The sequence below is a fragment of the Aulonocara stuartgranti genome (assembly GCF_965226115.1).
Source record: "Aulonocara stuartgranti genome assembly, chromosome: 16".
NCBI lineage: Eukaryota > Metazoa > Chordata > Actinopteri > Cichliformes > Cichlidae > Aulonocara > Aulonocara stuartgranti.
Genome location: NC_138952.1, coordinates 18999276 through 19024134, shown reverse-complemented (window position 1 = coordinate 19024134; position 24859 = coordinate 18999276). Strand labels below are relative to the sequence as shown.

Genomic DNA, 24859 nt, shown 5'->3' with positions numbered 1-24859 from the left:
ATAAATCTTTTTTTTTCAGTACCGGTACTAGTTTTATTTTGTTGTATTTATCCGCGACACCTTAAAGGCTGGTCCATGAAAATATTGTCGGGCATAAACCGGTCCGTGGCGCAAAAAAGGTTGGGGACCGCTGCTTTAGGGTATGTCTCTACCAGCTTTGCACATCTAGAGACTGAAATTCTTGCCCATTCTTCTTTGCAAAACAGCTCCACAACTGCCCTGTGATGGCCTCAGAGGTTGTCTAAGAGAATATTGGGAGCAACAACACCATGAAGTCCAAAGAACACACCAGACAGGTCAGGGATAAAGTTAATGAGAAATTTAAAGCAGGCTTAGGCTACAAAAAGATTTCCCAAGCCTTGAACATCCTACGGAGCACTGTTCAAGCGATCATTCAGAAATGGAAGGAGTATGGCACAACTGTAAACCTACCAAGACAAGGCCGCCCACCTAAACTCACAGGCCGAACAAGGAGAGCGCTGATCAGAAATGCAGTCAAGAGGCCCATGGTGACTCTGAACGAGCTGCAGAGATCCACAGCTCAGGTGGGGAATCTGTCCATAGGGCAACTATTAGTCGTGCACTGCAAAAAGTTGGCCTTTATGGAAGAGTGGCAAGAAGAAAGCCATTGTTAACATAAGAAGTCCCATTTGAAGTTTTCCACAAGCCATGTGGGGGACACAGCAAACATGTGGAAGAAGGTGCTCTGGTCAGATGAGACCAACATGGAACTTTTTGGCCAAAATGCAAAACGCTATGTGTGGCAGAAAACTAACACTGCACATCACTCTGAACACACCATCCCCACTGTCAAATATGATGGTGGCAGCATCATGCTCTGGGGGTGCTTCTCTTCAGCAGGGACAGGGAAGATGGATGGAGCCAAATAAAGGGCAATCTTGGAAGAAAACCTCTTGGAGTCTGCAAAAGACTTGAGACTGGGGCGGAGGTTCACCTTCCAGCAGGACAACGACCCTAAACATAAAGCCAGGGCAACAGTGGAATGGTTTAAAACAAAACATATCCATGTGTTAGAACGGCCCAGTCAAAGTCCAGATCTAAATCCAATCTGTGGCAAGATCTGAAAACTGCTGTTCACAAACGCTGTCCATCTAATCTGACTGAGCTGGAGCTGTTTTGCAAAGAAGAATGGGCAAGAATGTCAGTCTCTAGATGTGCAAAGCTGGTAGAGACAGACCCTAAAAGACTGGCAGCTATAATTGCAGCAAAAGGTGGTTCTACAAAGTATTGACTCAGGGGCTGAATAATTATGCACACCCCACTTTTCAGTTATTTATTTGTGAAAAATGTTTGGAATCAGTGTGATTTTCGTTCCACTTCTCACGTGTACACCACTTTGTACTGGTCTTTCACATGGAATTCCAATAAAATTGATTCATGTTTGTGGCTGTAATGTGACAAAATGTGGAAAAGTTCAAGGGGGCCGAATACTTTTGCAAGCCACTGTATACAGCAGGTAAAATAAGTACAGAACAATCCATCCAACCCACAGATGCAATGAAATCAAACCATAGATGTCCATAAAATAAAGTTATGTGTAGCAATGAGTAAGGAATTATGGTATTGCAAACATATTATGTTAATTGTGCCAAAAATACACTTTATATGAAAGCAAATTACATGAAATTTGCTTATTTACATATAATAAGTGCTACTATTGTATGTAAATATGTATGGTTAACAAGTTTGTTAGACCAACTGTTATAAAAGAAGAAATATTTTGGAAATCTCAAAAAAGCAATTTATTAGGCAGATACCTGATCATAACTAATAATAAAGTTTTTATAGCCAAACGTCTCCTAGAAGAATATACACAGCTTGCTGCATAATTAATATAATATGAAATCAAAGTAACTGTAAGCCTTAGATGCCACATAAAGGAGCCACAAATGTCCCTTCTAGTAGCAGCCATAACTAAGTAACCGTAAATGTAGTTAAATCTTTAAAAACTTCTCCACAACATGGAAGTAGAACAACAATCAAATTCCCTGAAAACATCAGTACAAATATTTATTTCTTCATTTTTATTTTATTTTATTTTTTGTACAAATGTGACTTTGACACCGCTGCATTAATGTTCAATGTTATGCTGTATAAAAGGAGACGGGGGCAACTCACGACCTGTCAGCTGCATCACATTTGGACATTTGGGAAAGCGATCTCTGTGTTTTCTTCTTTTCTGTTTTACTCAGTTTCTTTCTCACACACATATGCTGAAACACACAAACTTGAAAAACCGCACATGTATGCTGAGCACATCCTAAATATGTCAAACCAGGCACGTGTGTAGTCGTACAAGAGAAGGTATTTACAACCACCAACACCCCTAAAGAGTCCAAAACAAAACTACACCCTCTGTAAGCACAGTAACACTCTTGTAAATATAAACTTACAACACATCAAGCCTTATAAGTAGAAAAAGTTTAAAAAATACACATCAAATATCCTCACTCATTAACAGCTGATGCCTAGAACAGTGTTCCAGTAGTTGTAGGCAGGTGGCAGTAGTGAGACACCCTGATGTCCAATACTGGCAGCACAAATACTGATACTGAGTTGAGTTGTTCACAGTAAGTTATTACTATTGTTTTTTTTGTTTGTTTTTTTAATTCTTGAATGCTTGCAGCATGAAATAATGCAATATGAATTTTGGAGTGAGCGATTCATTTTGTACATAAAGTACTTAATGTTTTGAAATTCTTCAGAAATCTGATTTTAGGTAATCCTTTAGGTTGTGTGTTGCATTAAGCTTGTGGCTGATTATAGGACACTGGCCAACAAGATTTACATTACATGGAGCCATAATAAAAAACACAAATCGAGATGAAAATCAGGGCCATATGTTCTGAAATAATACAGCAGTGGGTAAAATTTTACTTTACCAACTGGACCATCCCAGCCTTGCCGTATTGGTCTATTTGATTCACCTTTGCTTTTATTGTTTATTTTATTTTCATTTGCTGAACACGGGACAGACTTGACTGGGGAAAAGAAAAGGGAGAAAGAAAGAGGGAAAGATGAAACATGAAATATCCTAACAGTATTCAGGTGTAGCCATCCGCACAACTCTGGATTGGATAAGTGGTAAAACATTTTTTTAATGGATATTAGTTTCTTTATTTAGGTATTGGAGCTGGGACAGGCTCCATCGCTCCCACAGTAGGACAGTCAGGTTTCTATATTTATCTGCTTTAATTCTTTTTATAATTTCTGCTTCACTGTGCAAATACATGGCCCATCCGATTGGCCAGGACACAACAAACCTAGCTGTCTCTCATCAGCTAAGTACAGAAATTCTAATTTATGACACCTTTTTATAAATGAAGGCCTATTTTAATGTTTTTTTAATATTAATTACTATGTTTAACAAATCAATTTATTTATGATTTTTCAGTCTTCTTCCTCTGCTTTTTTTAGTACATGAGACTTCTTTGAATGATCTGACAACTACAAACACGTCTATCTACAGTCCAATTATCGTAACAAGTACAGCGCAGACAGACAGGGTAAAAAAAATGTTTGAAATGATAAAAAAAAATCATTCAAGTGATACATGATTTTGGTATAAAAAGTCTGTAGGGATAAAGTATTATTCACGTATAAATACTGTACATACATTTCCAATACAAGACAATTAAATAATAACTGCTTAGAGTGAAAAAAGAGAGGTTCAGTTTATATTAAATGTCTTGGAGAGAGACAGACCCCAGTGTACACTACGATAAAAACCACACTAACGCACACATTTGCATTCTTAAAATCTCAAACGCTCCTATGCAGGCACGCACCGGCACATGCACGTAAAGGAAGCTAAACGTTTGTGAGGGTCATCTGTAGTGCATAGAGACATAACTGAACTGTGTTCTGCAAATGTCACGACAGAGGACATTTCAGTGCATTTCTCCTCATTTTGTGTCTTTTATCATCTTTCAAGACTCCTGGGACAAAGACAAAGACATAAATACTCTATATGTGAGAAAACTACATAAACAAAGGTACAAAAAACAGTACAAAAAGATATTTCTTGAAAAAATTCAGTTGGATAACTGCAACAGTTCTGCAAGTCCAGAGCAGCAGCGCTCGTCCACTCTGCCACTGTTAAACTGAAGTTTCTGATTGGAGCAACAGTAAAAACTTGTGCGACTTGGGATCGATGTACTCTTCGGTCAGTCGGATATAAGGGATGCTCTTGATGGTGATGGCTAAGCTAAAGTCGAGACACTTCAGAAGGAACTCTGTCCCCTGTTTAATGCCGCTGGTCACAGACGCTTCGCTCACTAAGGTCCACTGATCAGCCATCCAGCGCTCGGGGCCGTACTGCAGGGTTGGACCAGGCATGAGATAAGCCTCAAGGAAGGCCTACGCACACAGAGAAGCAGCTGATTATATCAAAGTACCCACAATGAAAAACAAAACAAAATTGATGTGTAAAGACAAAACTTGGGATAACATCTATATGGCAAGATTAACTCAATTTATTAATCTCCTGACCGATGAAACCATTTCTAATGTCAGTGAACCAATAAAAGTTGACCTCATGGCCCTTCTTGAATGACAGCTTGCCCCTCTTTTAGTTTCATCATATGATAATAAATTAATTAATCAATAAAACTGAAATTAAATGGACGCACAAGGGGGATTTAGCAAAGAATGCATACAAAACTAATAAAACCTCTTTTCACTGATGTGACACGATTAAGTAATGCTTCCATTTACTTTCTGTCTGATAGCTGATGTTATTTACTCAGTTTGAGTCACAGCTTGTTAGACATAAAAATAAATGTCATTACAGCCTTTCTTCCACCTCATATCACCCATACCCATATCACCCCATCCTTTGCATTCTCCTCTGCATTTCCTCCTTCAATACATCCATAAATCTTCTCTGTGAACTTCCTGTTTTCCTCATGATAGCTCAATCTTCAACATCATCTCTGTCCAGTATCCACTATCCCTCCTCTGCACAAGTTTTTGTCTTCAAACCTCTTGATCTCTTGCCTCTAGCTCCAACTCCTGTTTGTTAGTGCCACCATCTCCACCTCATTCATCACAGCAGATCTCATTAACATCTTGTAAACCTTCCCTTTCACTCTTTCTGCTATCCTTTTGTCATAAGTTACACCTCTTGGTAAACACCGCCTTAGTGCAAAGCTATTGACAACAAATCTGACCTTAGGACTCATGTTATTGACCAGGCAGAAAGCAAGATGCTTCTGGATGCTCTCCATGCTGTGGCAGTGTTGCCTCCTGGTGGTGCGGAGGTACTTCTGCAGGGCCCGAGCCATAGAAGGAAATATAGCCAGAGCTGCCTCTCGCACATCCATGATGTCAGACGGTGTTGCACGCTCATCTTCTTTCTTCATGCGGCGGACATGTGTGAAGGCCTCCTCAACAGCAACTACCAGCCTGACAGAGAAATACCACATTGTATTTGGCTATATACAGTTGTTTTTACTGATCATTGAGCAGCACCCTAATGTTAAGACAGATTAAACGAAACTGCAGACGTATATATCTGTTAAAGTAAAGGTATTTAAACGTACTGTGGAGGACTTTCCATGCAGTTTTTTAGTCATCAAGTTTACATAATAACGTGCATAGCTAAGTGCTTTCTCACAAGCCTAGTCCTCTTGACAGTTTTTTTTTAACTACACATGTGCATGCACCAGCCATCCCAGTATGTGCAGCTTCCCAAGTTTGATTTCTACTTCTGTGCAGAATCTATGTGGAACCTACGACAAACCATGTGCAAGTGGCTAACACTAGATTTATAACAGTCCTGTTGTGCCTCTGTCGCTTCCAAAACAGGAGTTGGCGGTAGGGTTTTTCTCTTCAAGTTGATTTATTTTCTTCCCAAGAAGAAGTAGCCAGAAACACATAGAGGTAAACGGGCCATTAAAGTTTGTAATGGGCTGGCATTAACATGTGCTGTGGTTGCATTTCTAGGGATGTGGATATGTGGCTACAGCGTAAGTTACAGAATAACTGTGGTACAGATTTAATGCAGAATTATTAAGCCACTGTAACAGTGTGACACTTTGCTCCCATGACTCACCTGGCTCTACGTTTACGGACTCTTCTTTCATAGTCGGCTTCCTCGTAGTACAGCTCATTGTGGGCGCTGTCTTTACGTTTGCCGGCAGCTGTAACCATAGCCCGTGACTGATTTCCATTACTTGGCTGAGCCCCTGCTGCATTCCCTGGGGCTGTATCAGAAAGAAAGGACAGTAGTAAATTGGTTAAATCAGCCTGACCTGGGAGGGCAGTCTTTAACGGGCCAGTCCCCCACCAGTGATTAATGGACAGTATCTCAATCTGAATGATTGAGGGAAAACTCATATTGAAGGACAAATTCAGATCTTATTATTAGTGGTGTAAAACAGCTGTAAATCAACCTTCCCAGCCAGTATTATTCCCATTTTATCCTCCACTTAACTGTGAGAAAGGTTTGATAGTTATCTGGGTAGTGTCGCCAGTCTGAATCACAAAACATTCTTAATTTTAGCACTGAGAAAAGAGGCAATTTCCACTGGAAGCATCCACATTTCTACACACACTCTGTGATGCAGAAACCTTTTTATTGGGGGTCTGGATTAAATATTCATTATTTTACACATCAAAGACCATGTGTGAATTTACTGGTTTGTGTGGCAAACCCATAAAACTAATGGGGCTTATATAGCAGTATATTAGAGATCCTGTGGTGTCACTGAGCCGGAGTAAGATCTGGTCCATATTCATGAAGATCACTAAATCTGGGGGTGGTTATAGATGGTAAATGCTGCAGGTCAGACAAGGATATAAATTATTAATCTGATCTGCATGGGCGTATGTTTACGCTTGTGCATGCAGGTGAGAAAGAGAAACTGAATTTAGTGATGAAATATGGATGAAAAATCCTCCCAGTGCGAGTACTGTGGAGCAAATGCGGTCAGATCATTTGCAGAAGAAGCACTGTAGACACTTTCCAATGAAAATAAGAGTAAACATCCTTATACATCCTGCCCTACATATTTGTACTGTTTGTACAATGAGAAGAGTGGCTGACTGGTATAGCGTGAGGGAGATGTGTGGGAGTTGACGACGGAAAAGAAAGGGGAAAGAACGAGCTGGAGACAGTGTGAGCAGGAGGAAGGAGAGATGTGGGAGTATTTGAGAAATGAGCGTTACACTGATGAATTATTTAAGGCTTGGAATTCCACGGCCGCCTAGAGACCCTTCCATTGCACTTTGATAGGAGAGGGGGTGGGGTGGATGAAAAGCACTGTGAGGTATCCAACATTGCTTCCCTGCTTTATACATCAACAAATCCAGCGCTGCGCAGCCAGTGGGAGATTAATAGGTGTTGAGTGGAAGACCCTTTTAACTCCAGGAAAGAGTGTGATATGTGGCATTACAGGATGTGTGCAAGAAAGTAATATATCAAGAAAATTGTAGCATTTAGAAGAGTGCTTTTTTCCCCTGCAAATTCAATATATGCATTATGTCAGAGAGGGACGCTTCAGAGTGACGCTTCACGACTGAAGCGTGAAATTAGTGTCTCCCTGTGATGGTGAGGGCTTTTATCTGTATTTACTGTCAAAACGGTATGTTCTCAGTTTGTTTTTCAAAGCTGCTCATTGAAACCAGAGTATCACAGCAAGCAGAACGAGGAGAAGACAGTTAAAACAAGGGAAAGTAACGGTATAAACTAAGGGACATCAGCAGAAATATTACATGCGGTGCACAAATAAATTAAAGGAACACTTTTTATGCGAGTGTAGCATCAAGTCTAGTTGATTAGCAGGGCGGGTTGTTAATCAGTTTGAGCTGCTTTGGTGTTAATGAAATTAATAACAGGTGCACCTGTTGTTAATTTCTTCTCCTCTTTTTAAGAAGGAACAGGATGAACACTGCCAGAGCTGCAAAATGATCTCCAGCAGGGTATGGTGTGAAAATGTCCAAACAATGTGTCTGACCAATCAGAAACAGACTTCAGAAGGGTATCCTGAGGACCCGATGTTTCTACGTGAAAAACCCAATATATTTTTAAGCAATTTTAAAAAACAGCCAGATGTAGCAAATATGACACAAATGAAAATTCATATATGGAAATTAAAATGTAATTATTATTTGATGGTTCAATAAGCTCTCCAACATAAAAAACGTATCTTACAGGCTAGGCAATGGGCCATGACTGCTACCAGTGAAATCCTCGGACCCACTGTCAAACCCTGTGCTGGTGCAGTGGTTGCTGGATTCCTCCTGGAGCACTACAATGTCAAGCCCCATGTGCCAAGAGTATGCGGGCATTTCCTGGACAATGAAGAAATTTATACCGTTGACTGGCCCCCATGCTACCCTGACCTAAAGGACACAATAGAGCACCTCTGTGACATCATATTTCAGTCCATCAAACATCACCAGGTTGCACCTCACTGTCCAAGAGCTCAGTGATGCTATGGTCCAGATCTGGGAGGAAATGCCCAGGACATCATCTCTTTCCTCTCATTAGGAACATGCCCCAGTGTTATCAGGCATGCAGGGGACAAACAAACTGCTGAGTTCCATTCTGCAATGTCATTTTGGCAAAAGGACTAGCCTGCAGCATGCTTTTCTTTGAAACTTTTATTCTGGGGTGACATAGAATTCAGCCTTCTGTAGGTTGATCATTTTCATTTTCATCAAACGATGTGTTATCTTTTATTTCCTAACACATTACCCAGTCCATGTCAGTATAGCTTCCCCCCCCCCCCCCCCAATTGAGATCTGATGTATTTCCAGAGTGTTTCATTAATTTATTTGAGAAGTGTAGTACAGGAAAAAAATAAATAATTGGGACATATGAGGCAACTAACCGTCTACATTGTAGACCTTTAACCCAGCCAGGTGTTTGGCAGCTCGGTGTTTAGAAGCAGAGAGAAGGGCCGGGTTATGGAGTGGAAAATCTCTGTAGTAATACTCCAAAATGGACAGAGCGGCCCTTTGAATGCTGTGTGAGGCAAGAGAGAAAAGAGAAAACTTAAAAACAGTACAAGACAGTATAAAATCCCCCTGAATCTGGTGAACGAACAGCCCACTAAACAGTGATTGAATTACAAGATAATGCCGTCATTTAGAAATTCAATTAAACAATTTGAGAACAAACATTAGCACAGATGTGATCTATTTTATTTAATAAAATCCTCTTAATGGCCAAACTTTTGCATCTACATTACCAACGATGCACCTCAATCGCTGACAGTTCAGTGGGAGAATCTGTTGTTTTATGCCTCAGTGCAAGCATCTGACAAAAGATGAGCAGGCTACTGAGGTCTGGTGAGCTCACTACTTTATAATCCCTCATCCCTGGCTTCTTATTTTAAAGATTTTATTTTGACTTTATTTGACAGAGAAAGATTTTAATTCTTTCCCCCCATAAAGACATTTAGCGACCTCTCTTGTAAAGTTAAAGACACCTCAATATATGTAAAAAAAGACGTGGTTCGACTGTCAGAACAGGTTTCAGTAGCTCTCAGTTCACTCAGTTCAGCAAAGAGAAAAAAAGGCTTACTGCTAGTAGGCATCCAAGTGGGGGGTAAAGAGTTAAGAGGGACTCAGCCTTTATACAAGCTGCAGCACTGTACCACGTGAGCTGCTGAGAATTGAGTCATCGACAATTCAATTTTCATATTTGTCCTCTTCAACCAATGAAGACTCAACTGACCTGACATGAAGCCATTTACAGTGTCACCATGTAAGCCACCACAACCAAGTAAGCCATATAAACTACTGGAAACGGTTAATGTAGTATGAATCCTTTTCTTTCTCCTCCGCAGGTCCTAACCTCTTGTTTACCATTCCACAAATTAGGAATTGGAAGAACGCCCATTATTAACCCATTAAACTGTTAGCCTCATTACACAAGCATAAATAGTAATGTCTCCTAGTCTTGTCATAGTAATAAACTTGTCCAAAGAAGAAACAAAGACAGTCATATGACGAGTCGCTTTTTCTCATCTCTCCTTTCCGAACTCCTAGAATAGCACACTAGCCGAGGTCACCGTAGAGTAACTCAATTACTGCCTGTGCCTGTCTTCCCTGTGGCCATAAGCTTCCAATTACACAAATACATCAACAAGGAGAGTGTGGCTGAGCACCGTTGTGTACTTACTGTGCACAGTACAGAAAGGTTATATCCGCATGTGAAAGTGTGAAACTTATCTATGTCGGTCAGCCTTGTGTTTGCTTTAGGAAAGACACACAAAGCTAATATGGTGCAACTGCAGCGTGCTCACCTGAGCTGTCCTATGTTGTAGTGACGAGTCTCTCCATCTGTGGAGCGGATGACACACACGCTGTAGCAGGGCTGGAGTTGGCGGAGTTCCAGAAGTACGACTGCCAGGTAGTGAACAAACAGCTGGGAGTCCACGAGGGACACAGCAAACTGGACGATGCCGTGGTAATCCTCATCCTGCTTGGACCACACCATGGGCTTAATGAAACTTTCATTCTCATTAGATAAAAGCTTAAAAAACAAAACAAATTACAGCTTTATTTAAGACTAAATGAATTAGATTGAACTAATACTCGGCTACATGCAAACAACATACCATAAAAAACAAAAACAATATGTCCCAAAAACCGAATCAATCAACCTTTATCTAAGAGCCATTTAACACCATTAAAGCAATAAAGGAAATAAACTCGGAAAAAAATTGTGTATTTTCATGTTAACTATTTGTTAAATGATCTAAAAAGATTGACTGATGAAAAAAAAGTTCACTGCTTAATGTGCAAAATTAAGAAAATACATAAATAAATACATAAATAAATGAAATACATCTCAAACCCACCTGAGCATCAAGGATCCGGACCCCATAGAAGAGCCAATAAGACATAGTGAGCAGGAGTGTGAGTGTGATGAGGAAGGCACGATACACACACACTCTTGGCAGGCAGGCCCGGTTGGGTCGCAGAAACAAGGCCCAAACAGCTACCAGGAGGATGAGGAGCTTGAAGGAAATGGAGAGGAAGAGCCCCTCGCAGGCTGCACCACAGACCTGCAGTCTGTCGGGCCACATTACTGCTGGCAGAAGCAGGAACACCAAGGGCGTGGCGAGCACCAGCAGCCCCACGCATGAGCCCACAGCCAAGGGAAGGTAACGGCGAAAGCCTTGGGTCCGGTCTTGTATTCCTTTCCCCAGGCCTACCACCTCCTCCTGGGAAACACTGAGCTCTGACGTTCCTGTGACAGCGGTGGTGGTTTCTCCCCAGTTATCATCCTGAAAGGATGTAAAGGAATACATGAAGGAAATCTGGGTTTCATGCCACAGATGTACATTTGGGTCTGCTGTATTGTGTATGCTGTCAATTAAAGTATTTACCTATTTCAGGTCATTTATTAAAAGACTGCAAAAGTCTTGGGAAGTTTGCCTCTATACACCAAAACTGGAATTTTAATTAAAGATATGATAAATTTCAGGCCTTCTTTTTTAATTTAAGGGGTTTAACAAAAAGAGTTACAGCCATTTTCACTCATAGTCCACCACTGTCAGAGGTTCAAAAGTAAAAATGATGTATATATGCATAACAATGGCTAAAACTACTAAACAATACTTTTGTTAAACCCCTAAATTTACAACTAAAAGTCTGCACTTTGAACACATCTTGATGATTTGACTTAAAATCCAGTGTGGTGGTGGTGGTACAGAAGCAAAACTCCCCAAAAATATGTCCAAGCTGTATGAATTGATTTGTTTGTGGTGCTAGGTAGATACACTGGGTTCATCAGCTTCATAAACAACATCCCAGCAAACACTAGTAAAACAGCAACATTGTGAAACTGTCAGACTGTCAGTCCCTCTTTTACTGACCTAAGAAATATTTATAATATTGTAAGCGCACGCGTCTTTGTTTGTTATTACACCAACTTTTGATTGACAGTTAGCTGAGACATCAGGTACACAGACTAGTACAACTAATGTTCTTGTTTGTTTTGTCAGTGATAAAAGGATGCATCACTCTCATGTCCACAACTAATGTACACAAAGGACATCAAGCAGACACTGCCACCACATTCACTCTTTTTTTTCAACCATAATAATGGGGTGTCTTCAATATTTGTTCAAACAACAAAATATTGCATATCATCCAACATCAAAATGTTTGATGGATCCTTCCATTGATAGAGCAGAAATGAGCTGAAAGACACTAAAAATGCTGTGGAGGGCCAAAGGGGGAAAACAGATTTGGGTATATGTGGGTTTACTATTTCATAAGATTCACACAATCATTTGGTTCACTGTTTATCCACTGAGTAGATCTTTAAAATGGATTTTGTTTAATGCTTTGGACACCAAACAAATGTATGAGACTAATATGTCAAAACCTGGGCCCATAAAATAACACAAGTTGACAAAGCAGAGTCAAATGATGAATGTGAATCAGACAGACAGTGCTTCCATTTTCTCACTGACTCCTTTCTTGGCCCACAAAGGCCCCACAGAGCCTATGCACCATGAATGCAGCACATCCTTAATTTTTTTTCTTTTTGAGCAAGTCAATATAATGGCAAGCCTTTTAAATTCTGTTTGAAGTAATAAAGGATGACAGGATGTGCATGCAAGCAAAAGCGCACACACACAGCATAAGCCAAAGCTTTCCATGCCCATCATCACAAATTAGTCTGTTTTTTTCTTCTTCTTAACTACCGTGGTCATTTTGAGCATAAATATTTCCGACAAAGAGACACAAAGAGAATAAATTAGTGACAAGTCTACTCTAAAGAGACATTTATTTTTGTTTGCCTGCCATTAATTCATGTAATTAGCCATTCATTGTGCTCCAGAGTGTCACTGCATTGTACCTCCCGACAACCAATCAAAGGAGCAGCAGCTGCAGCGAGAGGGATGACGGCTGGAAAATTGACAGGCTGAACAGATAAGCCACCCTGGCTTCACACACGTGTGCGCACACATCCACCTAAGCACCATCAAACAGTGCTTAGATCCACACTGAAGCCACATGAGCCTCATGGAGCTGCTGTTAGCAGCACAGCTCGTTGTCATATACTCTTCACCTGTCTAGAGCTTGTGATTCCAACTATATGCAAGATCCTTTCCAGTCTATTAAAGTTAAAAGAAGCCTAAGTGAACCCCGCTGGAAATCTGACTTACTTTGCATATTTTACAAATTGTAATATAAATATGAATTTTGCTTCTCCAGCACAGCTCACAGCCAATTAGCTTAGCCTTGCTGGAGGAGGAGGAGGAGGAGGTGGAGAAGGATGCCAACGGGAGCCAGAAGATGAATGAGCATGATCAGAGAAGAGGGGGGCAATGCCGCAGAGGGATGGCAGCAGGTTATGAGCAGAGAGAGGAGAGGTTGGGCTGGCGTCCTGAGTGTGTGTTTGCCAGACTAATGTGAGAAACAAGAGGTCAGCTGTGCACCGTAGGTGTAATATCAGCTTCATTTAGTGCCAGATCTCATTTGTATTCAGCCCACACGTCTTCTTTTTTCCCCCTTAGTTTCTTTCTCAAGCCAACCCCCCACTCACCAACCTGCATCTGTGAACAATCAATGTCATTCCGCGTTCCACTGTGACAAATGAACAATTAGGAACACAGAAACAACATCTTCCTGTTTGAACACAGATGCTGAGTAGTCACTTAGCTAGTGTCCAATTTTCTCTCATTGTTGTTCTCTAATCTCACTAATCTGGTGTTTTTCTTATAAACCCAAGAATGTTAGTCTTTCAGTCATAATTCTGAAAGTTTCAAAATAAACCTCTTCTGGCACACTTGAGAAATGCTCGGTTGTACAAAAGATGGCTAATCACGGGCTTATGGGATTAAGACTTAGCTCAGAATTTGTCATTTTTCATACTTGTGCTGTATGCATGTTTTGTGTTCTGGTGAACAGCCTCTACCTTTAATATTTACAATCAAAAGCAATATATAGAGTAACTTGTGTTAACATTTTGAAAGGAAAAGAACAAATAAGGAAAAGTAAGCATAAAAGAGGTTTGTGCAGTACTTTTTCAACACTGGGTGCTTGACTGATCTTCTCATGCAGCTCTCTGCAAAAACAAGAAAAGAAAAGCTTATTTCCCAAAATGCCAAACAATTTCTTTGAACCCTTTGTGATCACAGAGAACAGGAGGAAACAGATCACAAACAGAGACCAGACTGTCTGGGCACCTCCTCTTCACCAGATGTTGGCTAAGAGGCACAGCTTTGTTTTTATTTGTAGAGATTTACTCTGTTTTATTTTCCACTTATTTAGACATTGAAGTGCAGTTGCGGGTAAGAGATTAAAATGTGTTGGCCAAGTGTGTCTTAGTGCACTAACCACTTAAGCATATACATTTTATATTCTATATGCGAAATGCATGACTGAAACATTTCATTCATCCCAAGGATCCTACTGCAAATGCTTTAAGGCTAATGTGTCATTTAGAGGGAGAAAACTGAGCATTATTGAGTGAGCTAATATACTGCTAATACCTATCATTAAGTCTCAGTGGATTCATGCAGAAGATTAATCCTAACTAATCAGATCAGAAAGAGAAAGAAACCAGGAGAGACTGACACAAGGAAGGTTATAAAAGCAAGAGTGGAAGGGCCTGCTCCCTTGGCAGTGTTTTAGTCTTTTTTATCTGGCAGAGGGTGAATATGGATTATGCCACACAACACAGAAAACAGTCTGCCAGCTACAAAGCCTAATCGCTGAGCAGCACTAGCTTGGGTGAAGGTTAAAATAGGCTTTGTGAGACACACACAAAAAAGCTTCAAACGCCTGCCAGGTTTCCTTAAATTTACTGCATTCCTTTTAGGAGAAGGAGCTTTTGTGTTTTTACCTCACATTACATGCATTGCTGGTGTAGTAGCTGTGAGTAGGTGAGTATTTTAGAAAAAGGGCAAACAAACAAGTTTATAAAGCAAGACTACCATACGCTATGGTGTTGCTACAGCTAACACTGTGAGGAAATTGAAACTGCTCCCTCTTGGCACAGAGTCACAGTGTCTAACAAAGCAGCATGGCCAGTCTCAGTAACAGATTCTCAGTGACTCACTCTTACACACACACACACACACACACACACACACACACACACACACACACACACAAACTGTGCTCCAAGACCGTATCCTTATGTCACAGGCATGCGTGTAAACATGGAGGATTATTCATATCAGCTTTCCTCCAAGTGGCGTTTGGCCGGATGCTAATGCTAATCCCAGTCTGTGAGAATGTTTCCTCTGCACTGGAGACTAGTTAGTGTTAATATGCGGCTCCACCATCTGACAAAGCTGCTCTAAAAAGCATGGGTTGGAGTGCACCGTGGTTGACGGTGTTTGCGGTAATGCTGGTGCTGCCACTGGTGTATGGTGTGCGGACACAACCGTCTGCAGGGGTACTGCAGTACAATAGCAGATTACCTTACACTGCTAACAATGGATGCAGGCTAGGAGCTGACAATCACATGCCAGTGTGGAATGTGCCTTTCCAGCCAAAAGGGGATGCTGAGCAGAGATAGCAAAATAGGTCAGACTTCTCCAACATGGTCAGAAAGTCAGGTTGAACGCACGTTTATTTTCCAGTCACATTAAATGTTGCTAATATTAGGAAAGTATATTTTGTCAAGGTAGCTTGCACTACTGATACAATGCTTTTCTGCAGCTATTTTAAGCATGCAAGTTGCACAATAAGCCAATGAAAAATGCACTCATTTTGGGTTACTATGTATTTCAAGTGGGTCAAAGACACTGTAAAGGCAGCCCCAGGCTAGCAATATCTTTAACTCGTCTTCAGGGAAGAAGGTGCTTTCTTTATCTCTCTCATTTTCTTCGTTTCTGCTTCTACTTTAAGCTCTATTTATCTTTCAGTACAGTTTGTGCGATTCTCTGCATTTAAAGGAACCCTAATATTTTGGAAAATAATTTTATTCAGGTGGCAGTTAGCTTAGCATAAAGACATATTTATATATATTTACATATATTTTTCTCCTATGTGAAGCTTCTAGAAAAGCTTAAATGTAAAACAAGGAGTTGCAATCTCACAGTGATGATAAGACCACAGGAGGTCACACTCCAGGCTATCACTTGGCTAATAAAAGCACTCTTGTTTTCTGCTAAGCCAAGCCAACCAATTGCTATCTACATGCAGACAGGAGGCAGGTATCAGTCTCCTCATTTATGTCTTGTTCATATTGTGCTTGTTTGGTGAAAGCTGTTGATATATTTCAGAAACCAGTTGGATATAATGCTGTTTATGCTGTTTAGGGATATTCCTAATTATCCCAATCAGTACCACATAACATTGCTGTTTACAGATATGTAGAAGCTGTAACTGAGATCTCTCACTCACTTTAACATAAAACACACAAATCTATAATCCATGCACATCTATATGGAAGCTTTTTTCTGCCACTTAAAAAAATGCCAGGATGGGGAAACCTAAAATTTTGTGATATTAATTGTAAATAACACAATGTAGGGATTAAACTAATATATTCTTTTAAAAGCAGCATTAGCCACATCTGGTTATAGCTTTGGGGCAATATTTCACATATCCATATTGCTAATATACAGTCTGAAACGCAGTTCCAGAAGATGTTTTAATAGTCATTTTTTTGAAATCCTGCTGCTCAGAGACAGGAGGACGCATAAGGTTTAGATGCCTGAGGCGTATTACGCTCACCAGGCACTGTCAGCATGGAAAAAAATCGCATTAACTCATCGTTTGAATACTCCTGTTGTAGCAGCAGAGGGACCGCAATGCATGATGGTCTCAGTGCATGGATCTAGTGTACATTGTGATGATTTTAAAGCACTCTGTGTGGTGGAGGACAGTTCAGAATTAGAACAGCACTACAAAATGGCTAGTAGATGTTCCCAAAATAGCCAATAATCTCTGCAAGAAAGAAATAACTCCTAAATATCCACACAGTATTATACTCTAATGAATCTTTAATCCTTGAAGCCTTAGTTAAATATCTGCCCTGCATTTTAAGCCTCATATCGCATCATTTTGTGTCTACACAAACCTATTTTGCTTGTAGCAGCAAAATCAGCTTTTTGATGCTATACTATGCCTTGATTTCAAAGCCATTAGGCATTACAGTCAGTATGTAGGCACACACACACACTCACACACACAGACACAGTAACGAAACACTGTCTGTACAAATCCAGCCAGGCCTATAAGAGAGATGCTAATCCTCTGACCTATCTGATCCCTTGTCGCCATTGTTAGCCTATCATGTGTCGGTCAGCCAGCTGTGCGAGGGCGAGTTTATAAGGTCGGGACGCAAAGTTCATGCATGGATTACTGGGTCTTGCTTTTTCTGAAGGAAACTGATACTAGCTGCAGTTTTAGTGTGCTTTCCTACAAAACAATGTGCATCTTTCACAGTTTCACTGTTGCTGTCAGTTTTCAGTTTAGAGTTACTCCAATACCTGCGCCTCATCTCCTTGTTCTGCTGCAGGTGTGGGCTCTCCAGGCAGCGGTTCTCCGTTATGAACTGGGGAGTCTTGGGAAGGGGTGTCGGGGGGATTGATGACCACAGATCTCTCCGAGCGGCTGCTGTCTTTACTGCTGCTGGCTTTGTGTCGCTCACGGCTTCGATCTCTGGAAAGTGAGAACAAGCACACATGGTGACCACTGGGATAATACAACAGGAAAAATGTACCGATATATAAGACTGAAACTGGAGCCTAACATATCGTTATTCAATGATTATTCTTTACTAATTAAAATGGAAATGAATACTAATTAAAATTAAAATAATGATCACTATACATGTCTATATAATTTCTTTAACAGAAATGTAAATTAAACAACCATTTCGGGTCCCTATTTTCCATTCATTAAAATGATTCAGCTTGGGATAAGTACCATATCATCAATATACACACAAAATAAGAGCTGAGACAATAAGCTCATTAATTTATATCAATAAAAATAATGAGCCAAAATGTTTTATAGTTTATTCTTGATGATTATTTGTTTAAGGTGAGTCCAAGAAGACAAAAATTCTAGTTTCTAAAATGTGAAAATGTGCTTCTTACTTAATAATTGTTCTTAATATTTGTGAGGTTTGGACTCCTTATTGGACAATCTTTGGCTTCTGGACCTTGTGAGCAGCGTTTTTTATCAGCTCCTGACATTTTATAAAATAACTTGTTAATTCTTTATTAATCAAAAATCAAGAAAATAATTTGACGGTTTCTCATTAATGAAAGCTCGTAAACAGTGAAGTGCATTAATACTCCAGCAGACAATTATAGGCATCAGGAATGAGGGGGGAGATAAACAAATGATTCTCTCGTTTGCAGAGCACACAGACTCAATCACTGAAATAGGTTAGAACCGCTCAGCTGTGACGACCCTAATCCACAAGCTCTGTCTGTCTCAATCTCTCGCTTGTTCTCTCTCTGCAGTTTCTCGCCTCATTATTTCACAACCAACATGTGGCCCACTCAAACGGAAGACAAACAAAGCTACAAAATGTTCACTGAAGGCATTCCAGTAGCCAGGGAGTGGGATACAGCATGTGATCTGGAAGAAACAAATTCCTGTCATGGGAGTGCCGGTTAGACAGATACAGCAGAGAAGTAGACAGTCAGATGGAAAGGCTGACGACAGACAGGAAACATACCCATGCCGGTTTGATCTCCCGGAGCGACTGGAGTGATAGGAGTAGCCAGAGTGGGTCGACTCCGTGTCCATACCGACGCAGTTCAGAGACGGTGATTGGACAGGGGGATGAGGAGAGACTTGCCGTGTGGCAGAGAGGGTAACTTGGCAGCAGCGCTCAGGAGGACAAATGGGTTGCTATAGAGACAGGCTTCAAAAATCCACGACGAATGACAACTATCTTTGATTGCGGCTTCAGTGACCACATTGACCTGAGGGACAGATAAATAGCACAGTATGAAGGATGCACCAAGACATCAAACAAACAGAGCATTAGATATGTGCAAGAAAAGCTTCTGCATCTCTGATTCTCATCATTCGACACATTTACAAAGCAGACAGATTAATATATTAGCCATTGTGCTCTGCTGTGTTGTGGGTATATACTTCAGATTATCTATGATTAATGTATTAACCTGGGATATTTATTCCAATCTAACTTGATATTCAGCACACACACTACATGTGTTACAACATCCCCTTAACAGCAGCGGTCCCGGTTCAATTTTTACAGCATGCCACGCCCTACTATCTCCCCCAATATTTTCCTATCTCTCTAATGTGTCTCAAAGACAAGCAAACATGCAAAAAAACAAAAACCAAAACCCCAAACCAAAAACCTTTCCTCTGCAGTCGTTATAAGTTTGCCCTGAACTTGGAAAAAGTGCATTCTGTACCCTCTGCTTGGAATTATTTACAAGACGCACTTTATTTGGAAACTCTGACTTAAATCCAGCCATTCGAATGCCACATATAAAACATGTTTCATGAAGAAGCTTTTACACAGTCTTTCTGTCTTTTTACAAGTCTTATTTTATTTCTGTTTGGATGCGTGTTTTTATAGCTTGTGCCTAAATACTGCCTTTTTGGCTTGGTCTCGCTTGTAAACCACCCCCCAAAAAACATAATTATGCATCTCAGGAGAAACAAAAACATTAAGGTTGTATAAAAAAATATGGAATGGCACAGACATACATTAAGAGGTGCAGGTAACAAAACAGAAAATAATTAATGTCCCATGTTAATGTTAAAAATGCCCACTTGTATGAGCTCTTAACACTCATTAGGATTAGGTTTTCTTTCAGTTACATTCTTAAAAAAAAAAACCCTTCAGTAATAGAAGAGGCTAAAAACCCCCAAAACCCAAGTATTTTAAAATAAAACATTCCCTTTGTCAACGTACAGTTTAGACGTACAATATAGAGAAAACCTGCATATTCACATAAAAAGAGCACATTCAGGTAGATCATTTAGTTCTAATCTGTACTATAATTGATCTCATAATAACTGCATTTTATTTGATAGCCAGTGATTTGGAAAAGAGAACTCTCTCCATCCTGTCATTATTAACAGGAGCTGAATCTGCCAGACTCACTTCCTGTGAAACAAATGTGTGATGTATGCATGACGATCTCTCACCAAGCATTCATTTAGACCTCAATCTCAACCCTGTCTGTCTCCCAGCTGTTGTCCTGACAACCACCTGCCAGTCAACTTCCCCATCACCATCTCAATTTACCAGCTGAGACTATTCTTCCCATCACTTACAGGCCATTTGTTATCTCTACAGCAAATGATGCATACTAACACCAAAACAGCCCATTCAGCATATTAGGATGTGAATGCTCCAGAGATCGTATTCTGAAGGGTTAAGAGAAGACACTGCTGTGCAGCAGATTTCCATTAAGAGGGTTTAAATGGTTTTTATTTCCCTCAGCTGCCTATTCCATTAAAAATGTTATACAGTACATATAAAGTCTGTAAGATTAATATTGCAACCTAAAGAATTACTTTTGTCAGATAAATACAATCTATATTGTTGTTCTTTGGGCTGTAGACTGGCTCCATAGTGTAGTGGGTTACATGTTTGCCTAAATACATAAAAAAAATCCCTAGTTTGATTCTGGGAGAACCCTTTTGGGGCTGCGTGGGGAAGTGCATCCAGTGCAAAAACTCTGCCAAAGCAAACATGTGGAGCTACCTGCTGTGCTAACCCCCTGTGAATAAGGAAACAGTTGAAACTAGTGCAAGACTGTAGTGTCTTTTATTACTTTAGACATCAACCGTGGAAATGTCTGTCTTACATAAAACTACTCGTGGCAAAGTTTTAGGATTATTTTGAGCAGTTGGAAAGAGATAGTGCTTAACAAGTGCTACTCAGTTTCAATTCATTCAAGAACAAGTGGACATTTTATCCACAGCTCCCATAAATCTTGATGACACCACAGCCCAGAGGATTATTATGTAAATTTGATTTTGGGATGAAGTGTCAGTTTAAGTTGGGATGAACCAACCTGATGCAAAATGATGCCCCAGTGACAAAAAAGTGCAATTTCTCAGAGCGTGACTCCATCAGTGGAGGCTGATGAATGCTGAGGGAACATAATGTTGAACAAGGCAGAGCAGCACTTACAGAGAACGTCAATAAATAATGCACTTGAACACACTGTAACATGCTACTCACAGAATCAAAGTCAGTGGTGCAGTATCAAATTTTAAACACAAGCCTGACTTTTAACAGGATTGTCATATGTCTCATCTTCAACCCTCATCCGGAGCGTCCGGTGTTACCTTGGCAACACTGGAGGCAGGAGGCTCCATCTAACAGCAGTAATCAATCTGCCCTGCTGGGCCTAAATTTGTGGATGCACTTAAGTGCGTATGTGAGAGTGATGTTGGGGTGAGGCACAGTGAGAGGGCATAAAGAGGAAACAATAGCCTTCCATCACACCCGTCACTCGTGTGGTTAACCGAATCCCGCCTGGTGATTTGAATAAAATCCATTAACCCCCTGAGTGCTGATCTCTGGGCGTGTGGCAGTGGTATGTGGGGCACAGGGATCCCACTGAGAAGCCACTCATCCACAGGACGAGCATGAAGAGGCACAGTGAACCAGGCCATGTGGAAAATCGCAGCCACGGGGTAAGAAAAACTATCAGTTACAAGCCAACGATAACTATGAATGAAACATGCGGGGATAACAACGCGCATTAAAGACGTGCGCCTGTCTGAGCTTCCTCCGAGACTGTCCCAAAAATGCAGTACTCCTCCGAGAGGGAGCCTGTGCGGAAAATTGACTCTGCAGTGAAACACAGTTGCATCACTGCAGACCGTTCTGGTTGGCTGCACCGAGAAGAGATTCACCAAGGCAGAAACTGACACTAATGTAAAGCAAACATTCGTTAGGGTGTTTGTTTAGTGGAACGAGGCTGATGCACAGTGGGAGCTACTGTAATTACAAATGGTCAGGCTCAGGGGTGCACGCACACCCGCTCTTATGCTCCTATTGAGTAATTTTTTACTCCTATTATAAAGACAAGGCATAAGCACACTTTAATCTTGCAACAAATAAGCATGGGGCTCGTTGAGGAAAAGCTGCAACGTATGATAAGTAAAATGCACTGTAGCATTTTTCCCACTGCTGATTCAGCTTATAAGTATAACGTGAGATTTTGACTGTATAGTAATTTGCCCTCTAAACTGAGCTGAGAAGGAGGGGTGTGGCATTGAGATTCCATTAAGGTATCCAATGCAGTGCTGGCAAATGAAATGGCACAGATGAGTCTCATAGCTCAACCAGGGCACATGCTGAGGCCTGGTTACCATGGCATCTGTGCCCTCCTCACACCTATTATCTTTCATGCCTTCCTTCCTTGTTGTGCACCCTGCCCCGGTAGCATTATGCCATAATCTTCCAGATACAGCAGCTGGTAATCTGATGAATTTCTTGTATCAGCTGTTTTGCAGCTTCAAGGCAAACAAACTACAAAACTCCCATCTACTGTTCAAATATACAGTGGATAGTAGATTTCTGGATGGATATCAATACAGATGTTCAAAACCGCAGTTTAAGCACATTTAAATGCCAATGTAAATATGTTTTTTGGAAGGTAATCATATGTTTTAAGGTGTTTCAGATATTCATCACGAGATCTTTGCGAAATTAATGTGATACTACAGATAAATATTGGCCACCGGCATGGGTAAATGTCATCTAATTTACTTGTATGAAGACATATGGGTCGATATCAATGTTGGCTCACTTATGGATCAATACCTAACACACAGTAGGTATATTAGAGCCTCATCTTAGCTTAGTATAAGCTAAACCCATTTCATTATTGATTCACTGTTATATCAGATCACTGGTTTGCCGGAATTGAGAGCAAATGCCAAAAACATTTCATTTACTGCCAAATAAAAACAAGCCAAAAGCCACATTTTAGGACCTGAAACAACCAAGGTGTATATTATATTACTGTTTTAAAATGCATTCTTTTAAAATGGCAGCAGAAACAACAAGTCCACACATGCACAGGAATAACACAGTCCACTAGGCTGTGTGAAACCTCTCTGAAATCAAACAAAGGGTGACAGAGTGTGAGCCTGTGTAATATATAGTGGTTAATATCTTAAATCCGTTCGTGGACTACAGATAACCCAGAGGAACTGCTGCTCATTAACATATTACATTACCACTGGGCTAAAATCACATAAAACTGAGTCAAATATGCAAGTCATGACACTCCCTTAGAAACACCCCCTTTTTTTTCTTCTTATTTTGTGCCCCTCACTGCCAGGATATCTGACGTGATCAGGAGTGTGTTCCTGTGTATTTTTCCACAAGTATTTGCAGAAGCAAACCTGTGACCTTTCAGTGACTGGATATAGCTACTCCCACCCTGCTGCCCATTGTAAAAGGAGAAAGTTAAGACCTGACACAGTTCTCTGGAATGCAAACTTTAGTCCCCTCTGATCCGCTCATGTGGAATTAAAGAGAAGTACAGTAGAAGAAGAGAGGGAGGAAGAGGAGGGTAGTGCGGGCTGAGAGGGCTGTTGAAGAGATACCTTTATGTAGTGCAGGGCCTTTATGTCTCCAAATGCACAACTGTAAACTATACTGTAATATATTGCGCACTACCCCATGCTCCTCCATTACCTCTCTTTAGCCTAAAGGTAGCTCCAGTTCTCGTTGCACTTCTGACACACTGCCCTGTCGGGCACATTTAAAGGAGAACAAAGGCCAAAGCCTTGCCAACATCACTTTTGATCATGCATGGGAAGAACTGATAGCTTCCATGGGTTGACTCATCTATTCAGGGAGGGTTCCCAGGCTGGCAGTGTCCTCAAGCTCTCTGCACAGGACCCATCAACACTGCTCAATAATAAATAACTGTAGGTGCTACACGGCTTCACTGCAGCATCATGACTCTGACCGACAGAGAGAGAAGACACGTGAAACTGCTCCAGTCACAGTTAACACCTCATCCAGCTGTGTGCTCTCCAGACAGCTGCTGCTGCTGATGGAGACATCTCCAACCCCGCTTTTAATATAAAGGCTACTAGGTCGCACAGAACAAGGGGAGCCACTTCTCTATTACACAGCTGCAGCTTCTGTTACAGCAGATCTCCTTTCAGTCTCGCCCTGAACCCCATTAACCACACAAGACTAAATCACTTCAAATAAACCATGCAATCTGGATGATCGGCTCAAATAATATGCTTACATAAAAAGCGATACTAATGTAATAGAAAAAGGAAAGTCATGAGCTCCAGATAAATTCGGGTTATGTGGCTGCATCTGTCTGGCGAAAAGGAAACCATTTTCCCACGACGGCAGCATTGAACTTCATCAGTGATTCCTGCGTGCTGGTGTATCTCAGGATTTTTTTTTGGCAAGGGCAGCCAATACCCGGTGTGATGAACATCCGTGGATTCGTTTACCTACCTTTATCTCAGAAGCGTTTCATATTCCTTCACCTGCGTGTCGGTGTCAGCGAATCTGCCGCCGAGGAGCTGCAGCTGTTCCTGCTGCTGTGAGGCGCGTCTGCACGGAGAGGCAGCTCACAGGATCCTGGCCATTGTGGTTCGCAGGACCAGAAAGGGAGGCAGCATGGGTGTACAGCACGCTTTTACAGCGCGTTACAATGAGTATTTTCCGCTCTGGCCCGCAAGAGGTCGTCCTTTACGACTACTGTAGAAGGGTCAGGGCCGTCAGTGAGTGTAACTGATGTCTAAATGTGATTTGCTACTTAACTTGACATTTTTTCACGAAGAAGCTCACGTGGAACTTCTCTAATTAGAAAATGAAAAGATTAAGCCCCGCCCAAACGATCCTATATCTAACCTGTAGACTAAAATAGCAATTATTAGTATTTTGTCATTATTGATAGATGCG

At 40.9% G+C, this 24859-nt stretch overlaps 1 protein-coding gene across 2 annotated transcripts; it reads right to left on the bottom strand.

Moving 5' to 3' along the window:
- Nucleotides 1-1778: 1778 nt before the first annotated feature.
- On the bottom strand, nucleotides 1779-24660 carry LOC309691131 (vang-like protein 1). Of its 2 annotated transcripts, XM_082508697.1 has the most exons (10): nucleotides 24410-24660; nucleotides 18644-18893; nucleotides 17442-17613; nucleotides 14017-14059; nucleotides 10836-11264; nucleotides 10278-10453; nucleotides 8859-8992; nucleotides 6077-6227; nucleotides 5193-5427; nucleotides 1779-4380 (listed from the first exon to the last, which is right to left on the bottom strand). In XM_082508697.1, the coding sequence occupies exons 2-10, from the start codon at nucleotides 18645-18647 to the stop codon at nucleotides 4120-4122; spliced, it is 1605 nt and encodes a 534-aa protein (XP_082364823.1). In that variant the 5' UTR covers nucleotides 18648-18893; nucleotides 24410-24660; the 3' UTR covers nucleotides 1779-4119. The 2 variants fall into 2 exon arrangements, with proteins under 2 accessions (XP_082364823.1, XP_082364822.1); XM_082508696.1 differs by lacking the exon at nucleotides 14017-14059.
- Between the last annotated feature and the right edge of the window lie 199 nt (nucleotides 24661-24859).